At 39.2% G+C, this 24,685-nt stretch overlaps 1 protein-coding gene across 5 annotated transcripts in view; it reads right to left on the bottom strand.

Annotated features, from left to right (window-relative positions):
• The window catches only part of PRR5L (proline rich 5 like), a 77,510-nt gene that overhangs the window by 24,428 nt on the left and 28,397 nt on the right, over positions 1-24,685 (bottom strand). For all 5 annotated transcript variants that reach the window (XM_044436603.1, XM_044436605.1, XM_044436606.1 and 2 more), the window contains 4 exons: positions 24,408-24,488; positions 18,517-18,565; positions 5,679-5,736; positions 140-231 (listed from right to left, as the gene is read on the bottom strand). In XM_044436603.1, coding sequence (XP_044292538.1) covers positions 140-231; positions 5,679-5,736; positions 18,517-18,565; positions 24,408-24,488 — 280 coding nt within the window. The remainder of the gene's footprint in view (positions 1-139; positions 232-5,678; positions 5,737-18,516; positions 18,566-24,407; positions 24,489-24,685) is intronic.

The raw sequence follows: 24,685 nt of genomic DNA, 5'->3' as shown, positions 1-24,685 counted from the left end.
TTTAATTTTTCCTTTAAGGTTTAAGACATGGCTGTCGCAACAACTTTAAAGAAGCAATTTGTGATCAGCTTGGATGGCTCCTGTGTTTGCATAAACACATTATTTATTCCTTCTAAACTTAAATTTTAACTTGACTTACCTGAACAGGATAAAATATAGCCTGGAGTGTAGGAAGAGTTTCTGTGAAGAAGTGATCCCAGATTTCTGATAGCACATGGATGCGATTCTCTCCTAACAGGGGAGAGAAAGAAAGCCATCTTTTAGGAAATAGGTCACTTGTAGTCCTATTTCAGCCTCATCATTAAACTGCCTAATAAAGTAAGCCATCTAAATACATTCTTGTGTAAAACCAGAGAAGAGTTCGCAGCTGTACCTAAGTTTATATTAATTACTCCTTCAAAATATCTATGGCTAAATTGAGAGCTTGTGCCCAGAAATAACCAGTGTTGGACCCACGTGACCAGGTCAAGATCATGTGAAAACCATGAAACCATGGTTTAGCTTTTCAGTAGAAAGCAAAGGCGGCATCTGCCTCTTTTTATCAAACAGAAGCAACTTCCAAGAGTCACACAGCATGTCATGAGCCTTTAACTAAAAATACTAGCCCTCTCTCTAAAAGAGGTGAAAGAAATAATAGCAATTATAGCGAATCAGCCCAAGAGGCTGGAATGTGAGAAATTAATATTGTTCTCATTGTTGATTTCAGGGCAAGTATATACAGGGTCTTCCCTAATATATACAGGGCTAGACAAGGCATTCAGATGTTATATTGTTACACAGACATAAACAAACATTTAAGGGACAGGCTACTCTTGTGAAGCACATACAATCAGCAGAGTAATTCACAGAAGGCACCATGGGGAGTGCTCAAAAATTGAAATTCTTTTGCACAGAAGCGCCCCAACCCACTCCATCACACTGCTTAAGTCAATAGACTCTAGATTTAACATAAGCTTACTAACGGTAAAGCCATATGCAGGTGTTCAGCCTGGTCAGGGGAGAGTTGAACATAAAATGGTGATACTGGCACATTGCCCCAATATGCCTGCTCACTCAGCCCCTACACTAAGGAGAAAGGTCTGAAGCTTTCTACTTGCTTAATCAGGGGTGATTTTTTTTTTTTTAGCCTGAGGAAGTATCAGGGAGTGGTCTTACACCCAAGGCCAGGAAGATTCTTCCTCTGGTATAAGTTCTGAGTCTGGAAACCCCTCCAGACTCCCCACCTCCACAATTCTAGCATTCCTGTACACACTCTTCACTCCCGCAAAGAGGCCACACCAAGTCCTTCAGCAAAAGCAGTCCATGGTGAGCCCCCCGTGGACAGAATGCCTGATGAATCTACCATGTCTGTGGAGTCAGAGAAGCACCACCTGCCAGGAAAGCACATGATTGAAGGCACAAAGAATTTGGACTCTACAAGAGCAAGAAGCGTGAAGGACTGGGTTAACTATTGCAGCTGGATCTAGACACAACTCTGAAGGCTAGACCAGTAAGTCCTCAGCAGCAATCTGTTCTCTGCTGGAACAACAGAAGTTCTAGGCTTAATGAGCTCCAGTTCCCATGTTTTTGATTCCCACTTCTGCCTTGATCCCAAGATTGTGGTCATCCCTTGGTTCTCTCCTTCACATCCGAACCTTGCTTTGCTCAAAAAACCCTCTGCAATTCAAGCTCAGGCATGACAGGCACCTCCTACTCAACTTCAGGCAAGCATGCAGAGAAACCCTCTTTGGATTTCTCTTGGAGGCCTAAGGACTGGGATCCTGGGGGACATGCTTGTGCATATGGTAACATCCCACTTTCAGCCTTCATGTTAGCAGACTGAACAGAGCTCTCGGTTCACTGTTAGGCAAGCAGACTGGACAGATCCGTCACCAAATGGCCAATTAAATGTACTGGATTGATCTTATATAGAGGAACGTAATTCTTCTTTGTTCCATGAAAGAGAGTTGCACTAGATTTAGCCATAAGACTCTGCATGTGCTAGTTGCTTGTTATACTTAACTAAGAAAATACCTGCTGGTGGGCACATCTAAACACCAATTATAATTCTATTGATACAAGGTTGGGCTTGGGAAATCCAAGTTCACATTCTTCTGCAGCTATAAACCAGATTTATTTATACATGTGCATACTGCCCTATAAAATAAAATTCTCTGGGAGGCTTAGAGTAAACAAGTGTAATATATATACTTTAAATAAAACAAAAAACCATAAAAACAATAGAAGACAAAACACAGAGCTATGCCAACATTAAAATGCAGATTTTAAAGCCGAGAGACCTAGGCAAATAAAAAGATGACTTTGCACTGAAAAGACTATATGGTAAGTGCCAAGCAAACCTCTCCAGGCCCATTTCCATAACTACCAAAAGGACACTCTCCCTAGTGATTCCCTGGCTCACTTCATTACTGGGGATACTTGGTACATATGGAAGAAGTGGTCTTTCAGGTAACCTGGTACCAAGTCACTTAGAGGTTTAGAAGATAAAAAGCAGTTCTTTAAATTGAGCCCACACACAGCCTGGGAGCCTGTTCAACAAAATACAAGCATAATATATTCAATTAGTCCCATGTAGTAAACTTGCATCCCTATTTCAGACCAACTACTGCATCCAGAGCATTGTTAAAAGCAGATCCACAGATAACATATTGTGACAGTAAACAAAAGGTCTCCAGAACACGGGTAATTATGGCCAAGCTTTCTTCAACTAAGGGCACAACTGACTTACCACTGGAAGCTCTTTATCAACCATTGGACAAGTTACTTTGCACCTTCCTCCATCTACCACAGAGTTGCTTATGGAGCTAGAAGTCCACTCTCCAAGCTCCATAAAGGTGGGAAAAATTGTGTCAAAACCCACCATCCTGATCCAGCTGACCTTCTGTTCTCTGTGAACCAAATAACCCAACTATATTGCCCAGGATAGAGCCAATTTTCAGTCAGCAGCAAGATTCTTTTTTTAAGGTGAAGGGCTCAAAACTGCTTGCTACTTTCTTCTTCCCAGTGATCGTAGGACAATGAAACCTGACACCATTGCATTGCCAAGCACAGTACTATTTGAATGTTTACAAACCCCTACTCATCTGTGAAATTCTGACCATGCAGGCATATTTATTTATTTATTTATTTATTTAAAACTTTTGTATACCGTTCCATCCCATTTTGCCTACAGCATCAAGTGAGCCTTTTTCTTCTCTTATCACAACTGCCCATCACCCAGCCAAACTGCTTTTTTAGGGTTGCCCAATAAATAGATGCACATTTTTCTGATATTTGAGTTGGTCTAATATTATGCGATATGGATTTTTTATGACCAACACAATTTCCTTTGGGTGCGGACGAACTTTTTTTGCATGTATATTAACTGCTAGAGAAGGAACTGTGGGTGTGAATCCAAATATGCCTTGTTAGATGTATCCTTGAACTAGTGTTGTTTCATTAAATGCAGTTCATTTTGTTTTCAGTGGAATTGGCACATGAATATGCATCCTTTCTATGTTGGTGTGCATCAAGTCAGACAAATACTATTTTTAAGCATGAGTCAAGCTGGACTGGGAAACAGGGGGATATGTTCGGGGATTTCCCTTCCACAAAATTATGTAACCATTGGCAGGCTATTTTTCCTGTAGCAAACAAAAATGGGAATCTGTGTGTCATACAAACCAAGAAAGATCAAACAAGACATGGTCTCATTATTAATCAAGTGGCTCTCATCTTTGCCACAAGTATTGCAACTGCTTTGGTCCCCAGGCTTATGACAATTTTTCAGTTCGCAAACCAAAACAGAATCTCTGATCTTGGCTGTAACCATGGAATACTAATTTCTTTCCAAACTAAAGTTTCAGCAGCCACAAACCAGCACCATTTGGATTTCCACATAAAACAGAATGATTCAGAAGCTCACCACTAAGAAGTTGCCAAACTAAGCTTTTATTTCCAATCAGGAAGCCCCAGTTTCCAGTTGTTGGGTGTTCTTTATGAGGCCAGACAGACAGAAATGGCCTAAGACACAGATGGGACACATTTTCCAAAAGACTGTGTGATCTGCATGACGTACCTCCAACTAGTTCTGTAGATCTGGATATCACAATATTGTAACCAGACCCTGTTCGCTGTATTTGATTGGCTTCCAAATAAATATGCTTAGAACTGTAGCCTCGGTAACCTATGCCCCACTGATTTTCAACACAATTTTATTGCTTTCAAAATTAAACACACATTGTGAAACTTTCCCTTGGAAGAAGCCTGCATATTCCAGGTCTGAACTAGTCAGAATTAAATTTAGCAGAACATTAATTACTTTGTCAAGCCCTAAAGCTAATGCATCACACCAGATTTACCTGTTGATAATTTAAACATAGTTCAAACTCACTTTTTTTAACTGTACAAAAGGAACCAAATATTGCTGCATCCTTATCTACAGAGCTCCTTCCCTCCTTGTGTTTTTGCAGTCTGGATACCAGTTGGATCCAAGTAACAGAAAGCATCCAAAATGATATAGCAATCCCATAATTATAACCTGATCTTTGAAAAGTCAGTTTTTGTAAACTAGAAGATAGATTATTTTCCCCTCATTGTAGACCATTCATGAGTCTTATGCAGACAACTCAAAATGTTTGAAGACTCAGTAACATTGAGCTGCTAGCATGTCTGTCTGAGATAAAGCTACATAGCATGACCACTTAAAGTCTATTTAGAGCTTTCTTGAGTATCCAAGCATTCCAGTATAACCAAAAAGAAACACAGCAAGAATCAAGGAAGACTCAGAAGGTTAAGTACAGACATATATGGACATTAGCTGGGCAACTTTTTCCACCACCAAGTTAACATTGGGTGAACAAAGATGACATTTGCTAAACAGTAAATTTCCATGAAAACAAGTGGGTCTTAGATCAAATCAAGCTAGAACTTTCTCCGTAAGCACAAATGACAAAACTGGGCAAAACTGTTGTGCTTCTGACACATCATGGGAAGGCAAGGCTCACTGGAGAAGACAATGATGCAAGGGAAAATTTAAGGCTGAAGAGGAAGACCAACTATGAGATGGATCAATTCCATAAAGGAAGTCACAGTCCTGTGTTTACAAGGTATGAACAAGGCTATCAAGGGCAAGACATTTTGGACAGCATTCAGTCATAGGGTTGCCATACACTGGAGAAGATCTGACAGCAAATAACAACATAACCACATGGTAAGCTGGTTATCTTAATTGTTCTGTCAAGTAGATAGAAAGGAATTTACCATTGGTTTTTATTCAGAAATCCTGGGGAAAAATGGAATTATGAGTCATCATCTCATGACTATAAGGATATGCAGATTAACAAGTGGAACCATGCACTTGCATTGTATGTAGATGACCACTAGATTGTTTGCATTCTTTTTTTTTTGATCAAGTTGAGTCACTTCATCCTTGTTCTAACCCAATAGTATCAAGAGCCAGTTCTGTTGCTTGTGCATAGCAGGATCTTAACACACTTGGGGTGTTTTCCTATGCCTGTTTAGAAGAAGACTTGTAATTCCAAGAGTTCTTTTTATCCATCTCAAGATGCACAAGATTGTGTTCTTACCCATGTGACTCAGAGGTGCTTTTCCCCCCACAAATCGATCTCAGCAACCCAAGCCTCAAAAAATGACAGTTAGCCCAAAGCCCTTCCACAAAACAGACTCGCTCTACTTACCTTCTGAAAGCTTAACTTTCTCCTCTACGAACAGCAGACCTTTCACAAGGAGCTGGTTCTACCAAAGACAAAAGAGGAAAATGTTGGCTTTCTCCCCAAAACTCAAAACACACACTTGATGATTTCAGCTGCTAGGATCATTGTCTATGATGGATCCACTCTACCAGTTGAATAAGCAACATGCTCTTGTCCCCATTTGTTTTTGGTCAGATAGTTCAGCATTTGTAGGACAAAATATGCAAGTTTCATATAGTTAAGCTTTTCCATCTGAAGTCCAAATTGGTCACTTTTCTCCTGGATATAATAGTAGTTGTTGATTTTTAATTGCCAGAGAAAATATGTTGATGGGAAGTCATTTAATAAAGACAGCAAGCTGGTAGGTAGTACATTTATTTATTTGTGTTTGCTTGTTTGTATTTATAGGCTGCCTATAATTGCCGAGGCCTTAATAACTTGATGAGCCAAATGCAACCTTTGCATTGCATTTCAATCCAGACATGACACATCTCTCAATGTATCATCAAACCCTTAAGTGCTATGCACAAGTGGGGCAGATTGACAATATACATGCAATACGGCAGGCAGGAACCTTAGAATAGTAGAGAAGCATAGAACAGTAGAGTTGAAAGGGGCCAAGAAGGCCAGCAGGTCCAACCCCCTGCTCAATTAAGAAACCAATATTCTACACATATAGCCTGAAAAATTCCTGAGAATTACAGGGGAAAGCCTTACTCTCAAGTGTGAGGTAACTGTAACAGTCAGTAGATTCTATGACATATAATTCTTAGAATTTTGTGTTGACAACATGAAAAGTGACAGTTACAGAAAGGCAGCAGTTGAACCAGCCACTACAATCAGTTCATCAGCCACATTGCTCTATAGCAATAGTTTTAGGAGCTTTCCTCTAATCTTTTAGCAGTCGCTAAGAATAAGGCTAATTAATCAGCTGCCTAGGGATCCAGATGCATGTGGCTCACACATTCTCTCAGCCAAAGTTCTCTGACATTCCTGCTGCAAATGTGCATGAGATCTTCTCCTGGGCCTGATGTAGCATAGGAAATACATGGAAAAACACCATCCAGATTGTAAAGGGGGAAGATACAGGTGACCAATTTATAAACAAATTTCAGGCCAATGGGACAGGTAAGACAGAGTTTTCTGGACTGGGAGAAATACACTGAAGAAAACCTGGAACTCCCTAGAGAAGGATGCAGGCTCAGGATATAATTTCTTTATTTTTAATTTATCACCTGTAGATTCAGAGCTAATATACAGGCAGCCCCCAAATTATGAATGTCTGAGTTACGAACCCAAATATACAAACTGCCACACAGTCTGTATTTTTTAAAAGGATTACTGAGGAAAATCATCCCCACCAGAGAGAGGAAGGGAGGAAGCACCTCCAAAGCATCACCACAGAGAGAGAGGATGGAGATCGAGGATAGACAGCGAGGCCTCCAAAGCATGCCTTCCTGTCTGGCTCATGCAGAGAGGGAAATCCCTCTGGTGAGTTTGGCAGGTAGCTAAAGATATTTGCAATTTTTCTTCTTTCATGAAGGTACTGTGCTCCTTATCCCAAATGTGGAAGGCCAACTAAATTTGATCAAACTTACATATAAATTCAATTTAAAGATGAATTTCCATTTTTTCAGGAGTGGAACTCGTTCATAACCCTGTACTAGATGAATGGAAAAATTATCTAATTAGAGAGTCCACTGTCCTGCTCCAAGCTGCTAAGGCTAGCTGTCAAAATGAAATGGATCTTCCGGGTCAAAATGAAACCAATTCAGTTGTAGACTCTTTAAAATTCTGTTCCTCAAGTAGTGAATTTTGCATTTCTATTTATTTCTGTGATTGGGAAGACAAAGGTGATTTAAATGGTCTTATCTGGCTCAAAAACATGAAGTCATAGTTCAGCTGATATTGTGATTTTTCCTGGAAATCTGCTGTATGATGATAGTGAACTTATCTTTCATGCCTCAAAATACTCAAGAGTTTCCACTCAAATTTGATTCAAGAAGACAAGAAGTCTGGAAAAAGCACAAGCCCTTAGAATCATATTTTTGAATAATCTATGAAGCAGTATAATAATTTAACAAACATAGAAACAAAGTGAGTCAGAATTGGCTTCCTGGATCATCTAGTCTGACCCCCGACTCCAGCCAGCTCCACTCATAACATCCCTACCATGTGCAAGCTACCACCATTGAAAGGTTCAATCTGGAATAGAGAACACGTCTTGTGACAGTAGCATACCAGTGTTACCAATTGCAGCACCCCAAAACACCCCAAGAGTAATGGCCAGAGAGAGGCCAGAGGAAGGCCACATGGTAAAAACACCACATTTACTGTCCCAGAAGGGAGGGAAGATAAGATCAAAATGAACTTTGTGTAACCCACAGCTAACACGCTAGCCTGACCTCGAATACGGTAATCAAAGGGATAGTGGAAACTGGCTCTAGCCGCCATGAAAGTTGCAAATGTGCAGGGAGTAAGAACATGGCAAGCCTGTGTGAATCTTGAGCAGACAAGAAATAAACATGGGAAATGTCTGGTCCCTGAAAGAAGAAAGGACTCTTTCTCCAGCATAGGAGGGGGTGCATACATTGATGTATCGATGTATTAGATGTGTATTAGGTGACCTAATTGGTTACCTAGGGTATAAAGCGCATGTACTGGGGTGCAACTTTTGAGACATGCTTTGGGCTGAATGTCCCCTTTTGTGTTCCTTTATTCTATAGTGCTCTAGAATAAAGCTGATTTTGGCTCTAAGTCTCGTCTCAGGCTCTGTTTGGCTCAGGTCTGGGGTCCACCCGGGTTTGCCCCAGCTGTTGACTGGCTCAGTCCAGTAACACCAGGCACACCTTGAAGGTCCCATACCCCAAACAAATTAACATTTCAGTCCATGGCCTCTGCCCAGTCATGGCAACAGGCCACTCTATTTGGACCTGGCAGTTACCCTTAAAGTAAAGCATGATGTTATGACTATCCATCTAGTTTTCCAGTATGTTGGGAATTGGAACAGAACTGGTAGGATCACAACAAAACAGTGCAGCGTGAAATGCTCCTGTTCGCTGCTCCATCCAACCAGGTTGTCTTCTACCATACTCCATTCCATTCCCTTGGCCATAAGATGTCCTACCCCATTTATAAGCATCCCAGTCAGCATTTGGGCTCACCAGGTGGAAAGTCTCCTGAAGATTATTTGTACTTCTATAAATGCTGGAACTAAGGACTGTCATTCACCTGTAAACTTGAAATAAAGAAGAAAGTACACTGGGTCCCTAAACTAAAAATGAGTACTCTTCCCAAGATCATCTTTAAGTCCAATTGGTATCTAAGTTGGATCATGTATATAAAAACATATAAAACACTTGCATATACATCAAAACATCTTAAACACAATACAGAATTTTAATAATAAACTACAGAGAACAAGAGAGAGAAAGAATCTGGATGAGTGTTGATATACGAGTACAGTACAGTTCTTTAAACAGTTTAGACAGAAAGGCAGAAAAATAGTAAAAAGATGTATAGGTTAACACTTCTTAAGGTAACATTAAGCCTAACATTCACTGGATGATGACCTTTTAAAATTGTCTCGATTGTCACTAACTCCACTTGATCTGAAACATACTGGCTTGGATGCACTAGTTTTTAATGAGCTTGAAAAACCACTACAGTTCTTCTGCAACTGAGGAACTATTTCCGACACTGACGCTCAGGGTTTTTTCCCCCGCCTCTTCCTTCCCTTTCCTTTCTTCCTTCCTCTCCTTGCCCCTCACTGCAGCTGGCACAGCAGGCATCCACTTGCTGCTCAGGGACCTCTGGGTTTGCCCATTCACAAGTTGGAGCTGTTCTTAACTTGGACGTTCGTAACTGGGGGTCTGGGCATATACATTCCTTTTCCTCTTTATCTACCATCCATTGTGTATATGGTACATTGCACAGTGAGCCATTCCAGGGAGCTGGCAACCTCAGCAGTGGAGAGAGGTAAGGATAATGAGAGCTGTATGTAAGTAAATATAGGTCAAAGAGATCATGTCAACACAAATCACCATTCACCAGGTGGTGATCTACTACTTACTTCACATTTGTGAAGTACCCACTGAACTGTCTTGTCAAAGACTGTGGAAAATGTCATAGCTTTGCTAGGATGTGACAAGATGCTTACAACTTGGGAAAACCAGAGAATGGATCATGTTTCCGAAGGAGTTAGATTACTGCGGTACATGACAAATCACTTGGTAAATGTCACAACTAATATGAGAAATATGTTTTACAGTGCTCCCTCCCCCATATTTGCTCATATTCAGCTCTTGTTACCCTGCCTCTCCCTACTGCCCCAAGCTCTACATTATCATTTCCCGGGAACCTTTGTGCTGTAAATGCATATAAAACAGGAACCCATAGTTTCCTGGTAACCTTTGTGCTATAAATGCACATAACAGGAACCCGCTTGATCAGACCAAAGGTCTAACTAATTCAGCACCATCCATCCCACAACAGCCTAATATGATAACACCACGAAGCCCACAAGCAAGCTGTCTTCTGACCCTGGCAGTAGCATTTGTCTGTCATGACTGGTAGCTGCCAATTGATGTTTCCATCAAGGATTTACCTAACTGAATTTAAAAGCCATCTGCACTGGCTGCCATCATCACATTCTCTACAGGAAAACTCCATAGTTCAGCTACACTGTGTGTCCATGTATCCTTTCACTTATGTCCCAGCATTCAGTTTCACTGGATGATCCTAGGTTCTAGTATTTTATCTTCTCCTTACCAACTTTCTAGCTGTGCACATTATTCTCTTGTTAAATTGTTATCTAACATTACCATTCACTTCAGTTGGAAAGGTTTTATGCAACAGCTTCCAGGACTGGTTTCCTGAATTATTTTATTAAGGAAAAATTAAATCATCTTAGGTGGAGGAAAACATATGTGGAACTGAATCAACTGAACGCAATACCTTCCTTCCTTCCTTCACTGACTGACAAGTGAAGTACAAATTATGTTTTTATAACCTCTGGATTCACACCTAGTTCTGGAAAAAAGGTAACACAGTGGTGCACGCTCCCTCTAGATGCAGCACTGTCAACTGAACATGGGCCTAAGCCCACCTTCTCCAACCTTGTGCACTTCAAAACGACAACTCACAGGATTCTTTTTTATCGGATGTGCTGGCTAAGCCTGGTGGTTCTAATCCACCCAGAAAACATTTATTACTGGGGCAAAGTTAAAATATAATAAAATGGGCCCTGAAATCTAAAACAGCCAGAGGACAGCAGGATGGAAAAGGCTGCCCTACAGCTATGATCAAACCGCAAGAGTAAGAGCCATGCTAGATCAGACCAGAGGTCCATCTTCACCAATATCCCATTCACTTCACACAGTAGCCAATCAGCTGCCCATGAAAAACCCGCAAGCAGAATGCAAATGCAGCAACATCCCCCTGCCCATGTTCCCCAGCAAGTGATGTACAAAGGCACACTCCCTGATACCAGTAGTAACATAAAGCAGTGAGGCGCCATTGACAGGCTTATCCTCCACAAATTTGTTCAAAGCCCTTTGAAAGCTATCTGGTAGAAAAGGGGGCAAACAGAAGACATGAGCAATGTCTTCTATGGTATTTAGGCTAAGTGCTTGTTGCTCAGATAAAGAGTCAGCTTTACTCCTTTGCCCAGATGGCTCATGCATGCATTCACTGCAGATACACACACACATATGCTTCAAGACTGACACACAAAGGTCAAGGTTACCTTCAAGGTTCAAGAGAGCCAGTGTGGTGCAGCGGTTAAGCGCGTGGGATTGGGACTCAGACGACCTGGGTTCTAGTCCCCGCTCGGCCATGGAGCCAACTGGGTGACTTTGGGCCAGTCACAGACTCTCAGCCCAACCTACCTCACAGGGTTGTTGTTGTGGGGAGAAGATGGAGGAGGAGATGTAAGCTGCCTTGAGCCCTTTGTAGGAAAAAGGCAGGATATAAACCGAAAAATAAATAAAAATAAATAAAAAATAAAAAGGTTGTCATTAGCAAGTTAGGCAGTAGACAAGGGGGCAGGGTAGCTTTGCTGAATATAACTTAAAAATAATAAATAAAATACTGTTATCAAAGAAGAATAGTCACAGACTACCTGAACAACTACTTTCCCATGTATTTGTAATACACCAAAGGAAGGGAATGAAGTCAGGAAGAAAAAAGTGACACTTCGCTTCTAAATGTGGAGCATTGATGGGAAAAAAGCTATCTTCAATTTTTTTTAATGCATCAGTTTGCTTGCAGAGCCTTCTTTTTAAAGATCTTTATTTATTCTGAAGGGTAAGAAAGAAAATGCCAACTTAATTAAAGGAGAGGAAGAATTTGTGATTGAAGTGAGAAATTACCGGAGACAGTCTCCACTTAAAATAATTCAGGATTTGTTTATTTTTCTTGATATATATAGGTCTGCATCTTTTAATGGTGGGGCATTTCTGAGAATTAGTTAAAAACAGCAATTACTTAAGACTCCAAAAATATTTGGGAAAATTTAAGCAAGTTAAAAGTATGATTATCTTACTTTTTCAGAATGCCATTCTCAGTTGTACATAGTTTTGTGGTTTAATACTATACCTCTCCCAAAAGAACATAGGACTGAATGTAATGATATTACTCAAAAAGAAAAGAAAAAAGCTTTTGGGTAAAGGTGAAAGAACAATGAAAGTGAAAGTGCAGTGGGAAAACAAAAAACCCTCAGCTGCCAAAGATAAAGCATAAAGCAGTAGATCATACCTGAAGCTAAGCTGGAGAGGGTACGGACTAAGCAGCCAAGTTATCTCCAGAACTTAAAAAGGGAAAGAAAAAAAAAAAGAAAAAACGATTGTGAGGAATTCATGCCTACCCACCCACAGTCATACCAGTAAAACTAATTTACTGAAATTTCCATCTCTCGGGACTTCATTTCCCACAACCCACACAACCCAAATGAAAAACCTCTGTGCCCATCTGAAAAATACATGTCCTGCTTTATAGTCAGAACAGTGGAAAATGTATTTCCACACCACCACCTACATCTCCAAGGAAAATTGAAGGCAATGATATAATTATGCTTCCCTGAAGATGGAGAAAACTGTCTTTCAGTAGTGAGACTGAATGATTCTAGGAAGTTTTAAACCTGCTTTAGAAATGTATAAATCAGCAAAATTCAAGCTCACTGAAGTGCTCTGAATTGCTTCTTGATGGTTTTTCTGACTAGCATCCATGGGAGATTGCAAGCTTTGTTTTGACATGAAAATGCATATCTGTGCATATTTTCACAAATGTACACATTAGTTGGGCGATGCATGTATTGTTCTCCCATTGATTACAGTGTGCATTTTTTAAATGTACACATGCAGTCGACTGAATTTTGAGCATATGAATCACATTACAAATTTGGAAATGTGCAGACTTGTGAGTCCTTGTTCATTCTAGAAGGTGAAAACTTCTGATCAAAACCAAATTGAAATGAATTGTTCATACATCTTTAACCAGCATGCACAAATAGTTATAACCCTATACTCTTTTCAGCACCAGGTAAACACCTTTTTATACAGCCATCATTTTAATAATTAAGATTTTTAGATTTTTTAAAGATCTGTCCGCAGTTCCATTTTCTCTTTTCTCCTTCCCTCCCCTCCCCTCCCCTCTCTTTTCTCTTTTCCTTTTCTCTCCTTTCTTTAGTTTTATGAAGAGCTGTTTATGTTGGCTTACTATCTACTGTTTTAATTATTGTATCATTGTATTATATTTTATTTTAAATCACTGTAAGCTGTCCTAAGCCATTCATCAGAAAGGGTGGGATATAAATGTTTTATTAAATTAAAAATTAAATTCACTGCAAGACTTTGATTAGAAATGGGAACATGATGGACTGACTTTGTCTTATCTTACTACCATTAGCAACTGAAAGACAATTCCACAGCTGAAATAGCTTTATACTTGGTCAACCACACCATTGAAACCTCTGACTTTTGCCATAAGCCTACAAGCCTCCCTGCATTTTGGTTTGTAATGAATGGGAAAAAATGAGATTCCATGTGGTGAGTGAGCTATACCCAATTAGAGTTCCACAAGGAGTAGTTTTGAACATCATTTGTTTTCTAGTAACTCTTATGGAAGCATCCTGGACATCGGTGGTTGCAGGTTTCATGGAACACAATTGAACAAGAAGACTTTCCCATTTACTTTGATAAAGTAGGATTTTTCATAAGTGAACTAACATTTGCCTAAAATGGTAAGCAAAGTGCATGGGATTAATACAGTCTGAAGTTTAGTATTACCAGCTTCCCAGCAGAAATCAGATAACTAGACCTTCTCAGGAAGTAAATGCATAGTTACTGTATCAACTATAGCAAAGGATTATGTATAGATATATATAAATTTGTTAAAGCCCTTTAGACTTAGATTTGTAGTTTGTGGGTCTCATTTTCATTATTGTTCTCACAAATTAGATTGTAAAAATGCAAGAGTATTATTCTGGAAAGGCAATACTCTCTTCCCTGAAAAAAATAAGCAATTCCAAGTAGTTTGGTGAGTAATATAGTAACTGCTTTGATGTTCAAAAGGTATACAAATGATAACACAGCTGCTACACTTTACTCCCTCTTCTCCTTTAAAGTCCTCCACCTTCCTCATTTCTTTACAAGCACATCATACATTCTCCATAGCAGGTTGGCTGCTTGATTTTAGTTAAGAGTTGCAACTGCTGCAGATCATGCAATCACATGAAGCACACAAAGTTTAGCCTTTCTGCAAGCTCAGTTCCTCACAATAATGTTCATCTAGGAATGGATGGGATTGTTCATTGTAGAAAACAATTTATTGTCAAAAGAGAAAAAGGATACTAGAGAAGTTTACTTTTTAAAGAGAAGAAGTGCACAAGCCACAGTCTTCAAGTCATATTACTATCACTTAGTCAATGATACGTGGGCTGCTGAAATGAAGTAAGCCTAATTTTAGCAGTATTCTATTTTCCAGCCTCCCACCATCTTTAGAACTCTGGTCCGGAGGAAAGTTCAGAAATCTGTGCACCAAACTGCAAATATGCAATTTCCTGTGGAATGCAAGGACCCGTTAACTTGGGCTATCAATCAACCACTTATATTAAAAGAGGAATAAAACCGGACATCTGGAACTATCCCTAAAATACTGTACAAAGAACTCCACCTTAAAAATCAGCACAGAATGAAGAAGTATTGATACAATGTTCATCAACCCACTTGGCAACTTCCAATTGCTTGTTCCTAACCCCACACATTTTGGGCAGTGTCCCGTACTGCCACTGCACCTCTATAAGTCCCATTGGTCTGGTGTAATGAAATGCTAATACAACAAAAACTAGAGGTTCCCAAAATAAGCACCAAAATGAACAGTAACATTCATTTCCAGAACCAGACAGGGGAGCAAAGTCTCCTTCTGCAAGTTCTGCTAACCATTCTAGAAATTAGTGTCGTTGCTTCCTTCCTTATTTTCAGGAACTCCCACTTTCTGTTGCACTAGTGTTGAGGACCTTTTTTGTCTAGAGATTTGCAGAACACAAAATATATGCCACAGTTGTTTAAGGCATGGAGCAAAGTTTGAGGTAACTTACATATTAATCAAGCTATTAACCACTGTTTGAGGGATAGATCTTTATTGCTCTCTTTTATTCCCTCCTATACTATCACAACAGAACCAACAAGTGCCATTAACTCACAGCTACATAAATTAAAATTGGCTCTCACTAATTATTCTTCTAAAGCTTTCACTGATAAATCTACTGTGATGAAGCTCACCTGCTTTGCCATTGCGAATCCATATTTACAAAATGGCATGCAATAAGATATCTACAGGAAACAATCACATCCAGTTATTTTTATAGGACTGGCACAAAATACAAGCAGCTTTGGTAAGCTTAGACATTTTTATAGCTTTTCTTTCCTTTCTGGCTATGAAATAATAAGATACAGTGAAATCATGTTGTTATGAGAGCCTTGACTAAACAGTGCCACTGAGAGTAGTTCCATACAGCAATTTTTGCAGGAAATGTTAGTGTTACACCGGTGTTCTCTGCAGCAAGCACATATTTTGCTTCTAAAAGTATACTTGCACTTTTAAGATACCATATACACATTTCTGGGAAAGCCAATTGGCATGGCTTTTCCAGATGCTTCTGTGTTTAAAGATTATATGCATATTTTTCTCCATGCATTACATTTTACTAATGACAACATCGGTGTAAGACCATTTCTTGCAACCATCAGAACATTCACCACCCTGAAGTAAATGCAAAACCAGAACCTGCTAACATGTTTTTGGATTCATGTAAATAATGAGAGCCACTTCTCCTGTGGTTAAAGAACTGTTCATTATCAGTCACAAGGAACCAGCAATTTTTCACTTTGACTCATGTATTGTCTCCCCTCCAGTTTTTAAATTATGGTTGTTCTGCAGACTAAGCAAATTTCAGAAAGTGGTGCCAAACTCCTGGAAAGGCTTATTAAACAAGATTTCCACTCACTGTTTCAAACCACAAACAGAATGTATACTGATGCATACGAGGAATATGTGAGCTAACATCTTATCTAATGTACATTCCACATGGAACTGCCACAGATGTGTACTTGTGCTACAGTTCTCATTTCATTACCATATTGTTTTTCTCAAAAAAAAAAAAAAAAAGATGGATAAGGGGAAGTACTGTCTGTCGTGTGTCGAGCTTCCTCCTTCAAGCAGTCAAAAGCCATAGATCATTTTATTTTATTTTATTTATTTTTATTTTATTTAGACAACTTATATGCCGCCCCATCGCATGAGCCTCAGGCGGCTTACAATCATTAATATCCCATATAAAATACAAAAAAAAATCCTTGCAAAACTTTACTGCGTCTAAGTACAAATCACCCAGAACAGATCTCCAAGCATGGACAGAGTGGTTTGTTGAACCCCATCTAGTGTTTACCTCTGGGAACTCTCCTTATGAACATGCCTGGGCCCTGTCCCTTGGCAAGGGGCTTTCTGAAGGCAAGCAACCCCCTCATTCAGTTGAGCCTTCGGCCTCTACTGATGCCTCAGTATGAGGAATCAAGAACATGAGGGGCCTAGTCTGTGTCTGAGAATCCCTTATCCTCAGAAATCCTTCCCACTGCTTGTACATCTTAGTCATTCCCAGAAACTACCAGGCTCAGCAAAGTGCCTGACCTTGAGACAATCACCTCTGCCTTTTGTGTCTCAGCATTTTGACATAGCCCATCCTCCTTAATCTCACACATTCTGATTCCGCATTGTCTGGGATGCAGCCAGCACTCCATGTGAACAATTGCCCAAGACTGCTATCTTTCTCACTCCCCACACTGTCATCAAAGCACAACTTCCTAGTAAACAAGTTGAATCAAAGAAAATTTTTCTCATAGGAATGCCCTCTTATGGCAGACCATCATGGAAGCCTATTGCTTCTGAGAACATCACATGCAACCACTCTAAGAAGCAACAGTATTTATTTGGTTTATACTCCACCTTTCCCAAGAAAATGGTGTTCAACCCAGCTGTCAGTTAAAAGATCCAAATGTACTTTTAAAAGGGTGGTTAAAACAATCATAGAGCAATAAAAATGTAATTACAAGAATACAACCATTAAAAAAATAAAACCAGCGCCCAATCAGACCAGTTTGCGTGCCAAAGATTTGTTTGGACGTAAGTGACTTTGCCTGCTAGTGAACTGCAGAGAGAGAAAGCAACCTGGGGCAGACATCAAGTTCCAAAGACTGGGAGCAGCCATCTGGAAGACCCTTTGTAATGTCCCCACCAAATGCATCTCAGATGGTGGCAATACCAAAAACAGGACTTCCTCTGAAAATATTTGAACCTAGGTAGGCTTATACAAGAAAAGGAGGTTTTTCAGGAAAACTGGTCCCAAGCCTTATCTATTTATTTATGAAATTTGTATGCCGTCCCAAGCCTTATCTATTTATTTATGAAATTTGTATGCCATCCAATTACTAACGTCTCTGGACGGCTAACAGCATAAATAAATTGACGACCCACTCTGGCTGCAAATACAATAATAAAATTCAATATTAAAACATATTAAAATATTGGTTAAATAAAAAGGTCTTTACCTGGCGCCGAAAAACATATAATGACAGTGACAGGCAAACCTCTCTGGGGAGCACATTCCATAGTCCACAGAGAAGGCCCTCCTCCGGGTACTCTGTCTCCTAACATCTTTCACAGAGGGTTCCCGGAGGAGGGCTTCTGTTGCCAATCTCATATACAGCTTTGCAGGCTATAACCTATAGATCAGGAAATGTCTCAACATTCTTCCCTTTGTGGAAGTTTTTCTTTAGAGCTAACAAACTTGCTTTGCTAGTCACGTCCTGTGTTGGTTAGTAACAATTTGGATCAGGCATCAGAAAGCTAAACTAAAGTTTGCTTTTCAAACAGCATTCAATGCTAGGACAATGCTATGCCCCGCAATATACAGAGAGAACTTAAGGTTTCTCATTACCATATCACAGCCAGCTCCAACCAAGACACCATTATGTTACCCATACTACAATTAAAAATTAGTAATTGTGATTCTGCTGGCTTGCATCTCCAGCAGACGGAAATAAAATTGTCCACTCTTTGGCACAGCAAAAAACAAAGATGTTCATAAAACTATGCACTCTTTGTTCAAATTCCAAGATCTTGCATAGAAGAATCCACTAAGTCCAGAATCCATCCAATCTGATTACAGGGCAGCCGTAAATGCCAAAGCTTGCTTCAAAGAAGAAGCCAAAAGATAACAAGAACACAAGCTTGGAATGCTTTAAATGTTCACTTAAAGAAAAAGTTTTACCTGGAAATAGTCTGTGATGAAGGATCCAAGTTCACTCTTCAACAATCGCCTGAGAAGAAATGAGGCGCATATCATGAAAGGTCCCCACGACAATTGCTTTTTACTGAACTCTGTGAAATACAGGTATATCTAATAAAGTTTGCAATTGATTTTACTTTTTTTAATTAAGTAATTAAAAACTTTTATATGCCGCCCTATATGTGTGACATCTCAGGACAGCTTACAATATTAAAATCAAAATACACTAAAACAATCAAAACCAATATAATAACACAATATATAACCAATAAAAATAAGTTAAATCAAAAGCAACTGTAAAACCATTAAAATAATAATTTTTAAAATAGTGGTTGAATAAAAGGTTTTGATTTGGCACCGAAAAGAACGTCGGCTCAGCGCCAGGCAAACCTCTCCGGGAAGCGCATTACACAATCTGGGCGCCACCACAGAGAAGGCCCTATTCCGAGTAGATGTCCTTTTTACCTACTTCAGGGAGGGTTCCTCGAGCAGGGCCTCTCCGGCATATCTTAAGGGGTGTGAGGGCATGGGTGTACAAGGAATGCTTATATGCTTCCCCATGGTACATCTTTTCCCTTGAAAGAAACAGCACCAGATAGGTGGCTCATGGCCTTCATCCAGTACATGTTTTGCTATGGGATCGCAAAAGAATAAATTACCCTTTGAACCAAACCAAGTTTCTTTTCTTAACTTGGCTTCCTTCCACAGGTCATGTGGAACCATTTGTCCTACGCATTTTTGCAGTGCATCTCTTTATGGCACATAGCGGCCTCAATTACAGACACTGTATGCCTTCTTCTCAATAGTTCCTTTCTGAAAAGGCAAAAGCAATTACCAGGGAAGGCCGGATCTCTTTTCTGACCTCAGACAACCTCACATTCCAAGATACTGCACTTGGCTTGGCCAAAGGAGACATCCCTTTATTTTAAGGGCATGGGGGTAGGGGCACAGCATGGTACTTAGAAAGCGTTAACCTTTTTCTTTCTGCATTTTCCCTGCAGTTTAGCACAAACACTGTCTTCCTCACCTACCCACAATTTAAAATGTCTCAGTAGTGATGAACATGAGGAACAGTATCAAGTTTCTTGGCAGTATCTTGAAAGGTAAGAGCCAATTGCAATGCTGCTAGAGAAACTTCTGGTAGTAGTCCAACTCAGAAAATCAATGTCTGGGCTAAATATCGCATATATCTACTCAAAAGTAAGCCTCATTGCTGTTTCCAAATATGTTAAATGGATGTTGGAAATGTAAACAAAAATCGGGCACTTTTTAATCATATGTGGGGGACCTGTGATAAGGCCAAAAAAGTATTGGATTAAAATACACAAATGGCTTGAGGAAATGTTACAAAAACTTCTAACATTTAAACCTGAAGTTTTCTTATTAGGCATGGTACCTGATGATCTTAGTAAACAAGCAATGTATTTGACTCTACATGTAACTGCTACGGCGAGGATTGCATTTGCCCAACACTGGAAGAGTGAAGAGCCACCTACAGATGAACTGACTCTAAAAAAGATCTTGGACTGTGCCGAAATGGACAGATTGACTTTGTCTCTAAGGGAAAGAAGATACAGACTTCTATCAAACCTGGGACTCTTTTTATCATTGGCTAGAGAAACGGGACTATGCATAGACTTAAATATGTTTATAGTTTAACATAAAAAGAAAAAATGTGGGGGGCTGACCCAGTAGGTCTGAGGTTTTCGATGGCTGATGTTTTTTAGTTTCTTTTTGTTAAGAATAAAAAACTCAACACTAATTAAAAATTAAGATTAATAAGAAAAAAAGAATAAAAACTCAACAAAAAAGTAAACCTCATTGCATTCAATGGGACCTAATCATAAATTAGTGATGATTGCAGCCTATGTAAGTCTATTTTTTCTCAACAGCTTTAAGTACACTCCAGATATAACCAAATCTAAGTCTTTCTTGCAAGCCAATATTGTTAATTATGGGGCATAAGGAGCCCTGTGCTACTGAAGGATCACAGACCAGTGCAGATTAATGCACTCAAGTAAATGTAACATATAAGTAAGTAGGCATCACACGCAGAAACATGAATAAGATTCTGTATGTTCTGTGGTCCTCTACCATAGCCTGTTGTGTTGTTGAGATTCAATTCCAAAGGCACTCTTCTTGTAACACAGCGGTGTATATAGCCAATGCTATCCAACACACAAAATATATGTGAGGCTCCATTTTTACTTATTTATTGAGAGCTGTCCATTACCATCACACTCCCTGGGTGGCCATTACAATAAAAATACAAATAAAATAACATTAGATATAATAGCATGGTTAAAATATCACAGTAAAATAAAACAAGATAAAATCACAATATACATAATTAAATAAAAACATAATATATTAAAACCAGTGCGATTGGTCTGAAGGTTCTAAGTAGTGTCATAGATGCACCAAAAAAGAAAAAAGAAAGGTTTTTGTTACTCTGCCTGATGCTCAACATAGTAGGTGCCTAGCAAATCTCAGAAAGTAAAGCATTCCATAATTGGGGTGCCACCACAGAGAAGACCTTCCACCTTATAGCCTCCCCCTTAATCTCATGGGGGAGAGGAACTTGTAGGAGGGGCTCAGTTCGTCCCATAATATTCCTGTAACAATGTGAAAAGTTATGCACAATCATTCTCCTGTGGGTTTTGTTTAACCACCCTACTACCTGGGCTTAAAATGCTCCTGAAATAGACATGAGAGCTAAAGAAAAGCAGTCATCCCCATAATAATAGTTGGTCAAGACGACCTACCCATTTTTATTAATATGTTCACTAGTCATGTACTTTAGTTTATTAGATTCATCACAGGCAAATTTCAACACAGTCACCAGTTAGAATTCCAAAATAAACTTTACTGTGGCAAAGGGTTTTGTGGAATGGAACATATTTCATCAGATGTATCAAGAGAACTTCAGTACATGAAAGGTAATGTCATAATAATATTTGTTAGATGTCTCAAAACTCTTGCTGCAACAGATCAAAGCTGCTACTCCTCTGGAAATCATTCCAAAATAATACCTTAGCCCACTGCTGGTCTCTTTACATTTGACCAATTGGTCAAATTATCCATCCTATTAAAAGTTAGGTTTTTTCTTTTGTATACTACTGCTACTATTTTGGTCACACTGATTACACATCTGGATAAATTTGCAATTCTCAATACAAAAAGCAAACAAAATATATTTTAATCTATACAGCAAAACAGTGTACAACTTTCCTTTCCAAAACAACTCTGAATCATGAATTAAGAAAACAGCCTGAGAGGTGGGGGAGAAATGGATTCCAGCAGAGGCTTATAATGCAATTTGTCAAAGTACGCAGAAGTAGTTGTCTTATTCAGGAGTTATAAAAAGCAATGAACAGAATTTTATGAAGCTTTCATTTTTAAATCAATATCTTGTGGGAGGAATTTCATGCTTAACAGTTTATAGGTCTGTTTTCAAGTAGGACAAAAAGGGCACAAAAAGGCTTTATGCTACCACAGAGAATGTTAAAACTATTCTTAACTTGGAGCACAGCTTAGCATAACTCTACCAGCAGCATGCAAGGCACTGATAACCTTTTGTCAAAACATGTTGGCTTCCCCTGTCTTGACAATGTTTAAGCCAGATTCACAGAGTTGGGTGGGGAAAGGCCTTCTAAAGAGGTCTCCTTTTCTGTTTAACACGGAGAACTATTTTAAGTCGTCATCAAACAAGCCAAATTCCCCATTTTTGAGAGCAAATTCTTCACTTTTAATCTCAATGCTATGAAGTCTAGACACAAATATACATTTCTGACCAAGTTTGTTTAAATGCACTCAGGAGCATAAGAAAAGTCACACTGCGTCAGACCAAGCTAGTTTAGCTTCTTGTTCACACAGGGGCCAACCAGCTCCCCATGGGAAACCCACAAGTTCCCCAGCACCATCCTGCCTGGGTTTTCCATCACCTGTGTACATCAACATGCTGCCTTCAATACTGGACACAGCATATAGCAATCACAACTAAAAACTATTGACAACCTTCACCTCCAAGAATATGCCTAAGTCCCTGTCAAAGCTGCCCAAATCATCTATCATCACAACATCTTGTGGAAGTGAACTTCATAGCTGTGTACTTGTGAGAAAAATAATACTTCCTCTTATATATCATTAATTTCTCACTTATCAGCTTCATGGGATGACCCCAAGTTCTACTGGTCAGGAGAGAGAAATACATCTCCCGATACACTTTATCTACATCATTCATGGTTCTGTACACCTGTAATTTTTTCCCTTAACTTTTTCCGAAAGTTATTGTACTTTTCCATTATAGTAGAGTTGCTCCAACCCCTTGATCACTTTCATTGCCCTTTTCTGCTCTTTTTCCAACTCAACAACATTCTTTTAGGTGCAGTGAATAGCACTGAACACAGCATTTTAAGTGTGGCTGCATCATATATTTGCCTAAGGAAAGTACGACATTGGCAATTTTACTTTCAATTCTCTTCCTAATTATGCCTAACATGGAATTTACCTTTTCCACAGCAGCTGCACACCCACTTGATGTTTTGATCGTCCAGTCCTCCACAATCCAAAATTAACTCTTTTGGTCAGTCAGTGTAGCTCAGATCCATCAGAATATATGTGAAGCTAGGGTGTTTTTGCTCCAACATACATCACTTTACACTTCCTTACAGTGAATGCTATTTGCCGTTTTGATGCCAATTCTCCCAGTCTGAAGATGTCCTTTTGGAGCGTGTCACAAAGCCTTTTTATTTTAACTATCCTAAATAATTTTGGTGTCATTGGCAAACCTGGCCATTTCATTGCTCACTCCCAATTTCAGATCATTTATGACTAGGTTAAAAAGCCCTGTTCTCGATATAAATCTCTGTGGGACCACACTGTTTACATCTTTTCATAAGGAGAATTTAATATTTATTCTTACTCACTTTGTTTTTTTTAACCAGTTACTGATCCACACAAGAATCTTTTATTCTATGGCTGCTAAATTTGCTTAGGAGTCTTTAGTGAGGGACTCTGACAGAACAGTTTTGGAAATTCAAGTCAAGAGTATCTAGCTGAGCTCTATATTTAATGGTACTCTCAAAGGTTAATGAAACAGGACTTGCCTTGTTGAAAACCAAGGTTGCCCTTCCCCCAATTTTCTATTTGATAATACTTTCAACAAATTTACTTGGAAAAGACCTTAAGTTAAGCAGTCTGAAATTTCTTGGTTTCCACTGGATCCCCTTTAAAAAACCGGCATTACATTGGCATTCACCAGTCCTCAGGAATATGCTACCGATTGTTAGAAAATCAGCCTTTTCACATCTGAGAAAATCAGCCTTTTCATATCTGGGACCAGTGGTTTATTAGTTTTCCATTTGCCTATAAGGTACAGAATTCCAAATTTTGTCATACAGGTACCTGTCGTAAATCTTCTACAGTCAAGACAGATGAAAAGAATTCTCGGAGCTTTTTGCAATTCCTTGTCCTCTTTTAGTCTTTAACTCCATCCACATTTTACAGACCAACTGCCTCCCTAACTGGTATCTTCCTACATGTGATATATTTAAAGATACCTTTACTGTCGGCCTTCATATCGTTAGTCATAGGTTCCTAATGCCATTTTTGTATATAGCTAGGATAAGGGTCTAATCCAGCTCTCCATTTTATTATGCAGAACTACCCTTACTACATTTTTGCACAGATTTATCTTTGCAGTACCATGCATCAGCTGTGGTATGAACTACCTTGAACAAGCCAATAAAACAAAGTAGGTTATGACTCTAATAAGCAAACCAACTACCATGTGCAGTGCACACAACTCTGAGTTGCACCACCTGTTCAGCATCTGGCAGACCATTCCACCTAGCAGAGTCCAAACAACATACCTGACATTTTCGTTGAGAGTGTAGAGTTCATTGCTTTGCAAGCCTCCGCCTTTGAATACATTGATCACTGCTGTTTGAACACTGCCAAATAGAAGCAAGACAGTTAGGGCAGCCATAAATAACAAACATCAGTATGATTTATTCCAAGCAATGAAATTGCAGTCAAGGGTAAATTGCAGTAAATATATCAGTAAGGAGAGAAGGAGATTAATTGTCCTTAAATTGCTTCTGCTTTTTTTTTTTTTTTTTTACTTCCTCTCTGGAATCATCAGGTTTGG

Source organism: Varanus komodoensis, unplaced genomic scaffold (genome assembly GCF_004798865.1).
Source record: "Varanus komodoensis strain SLA01 unplaced genomic scaffold, ASM479886v1 scaffold3, whole genome shotgun sequence".
Taxonomy (NCBI): domain Eukaryota; kingdom Metazoa; phylum Chordata; class Lepidosauria; order Squamata; family Varanidae; genus Varanus; species Varanus komodoensis.
The sequence above is the reverse complement of the archived record's forward strand: the minus strand, read 5'-3'. Positions and strand labels throughout refer to the sequence as shown.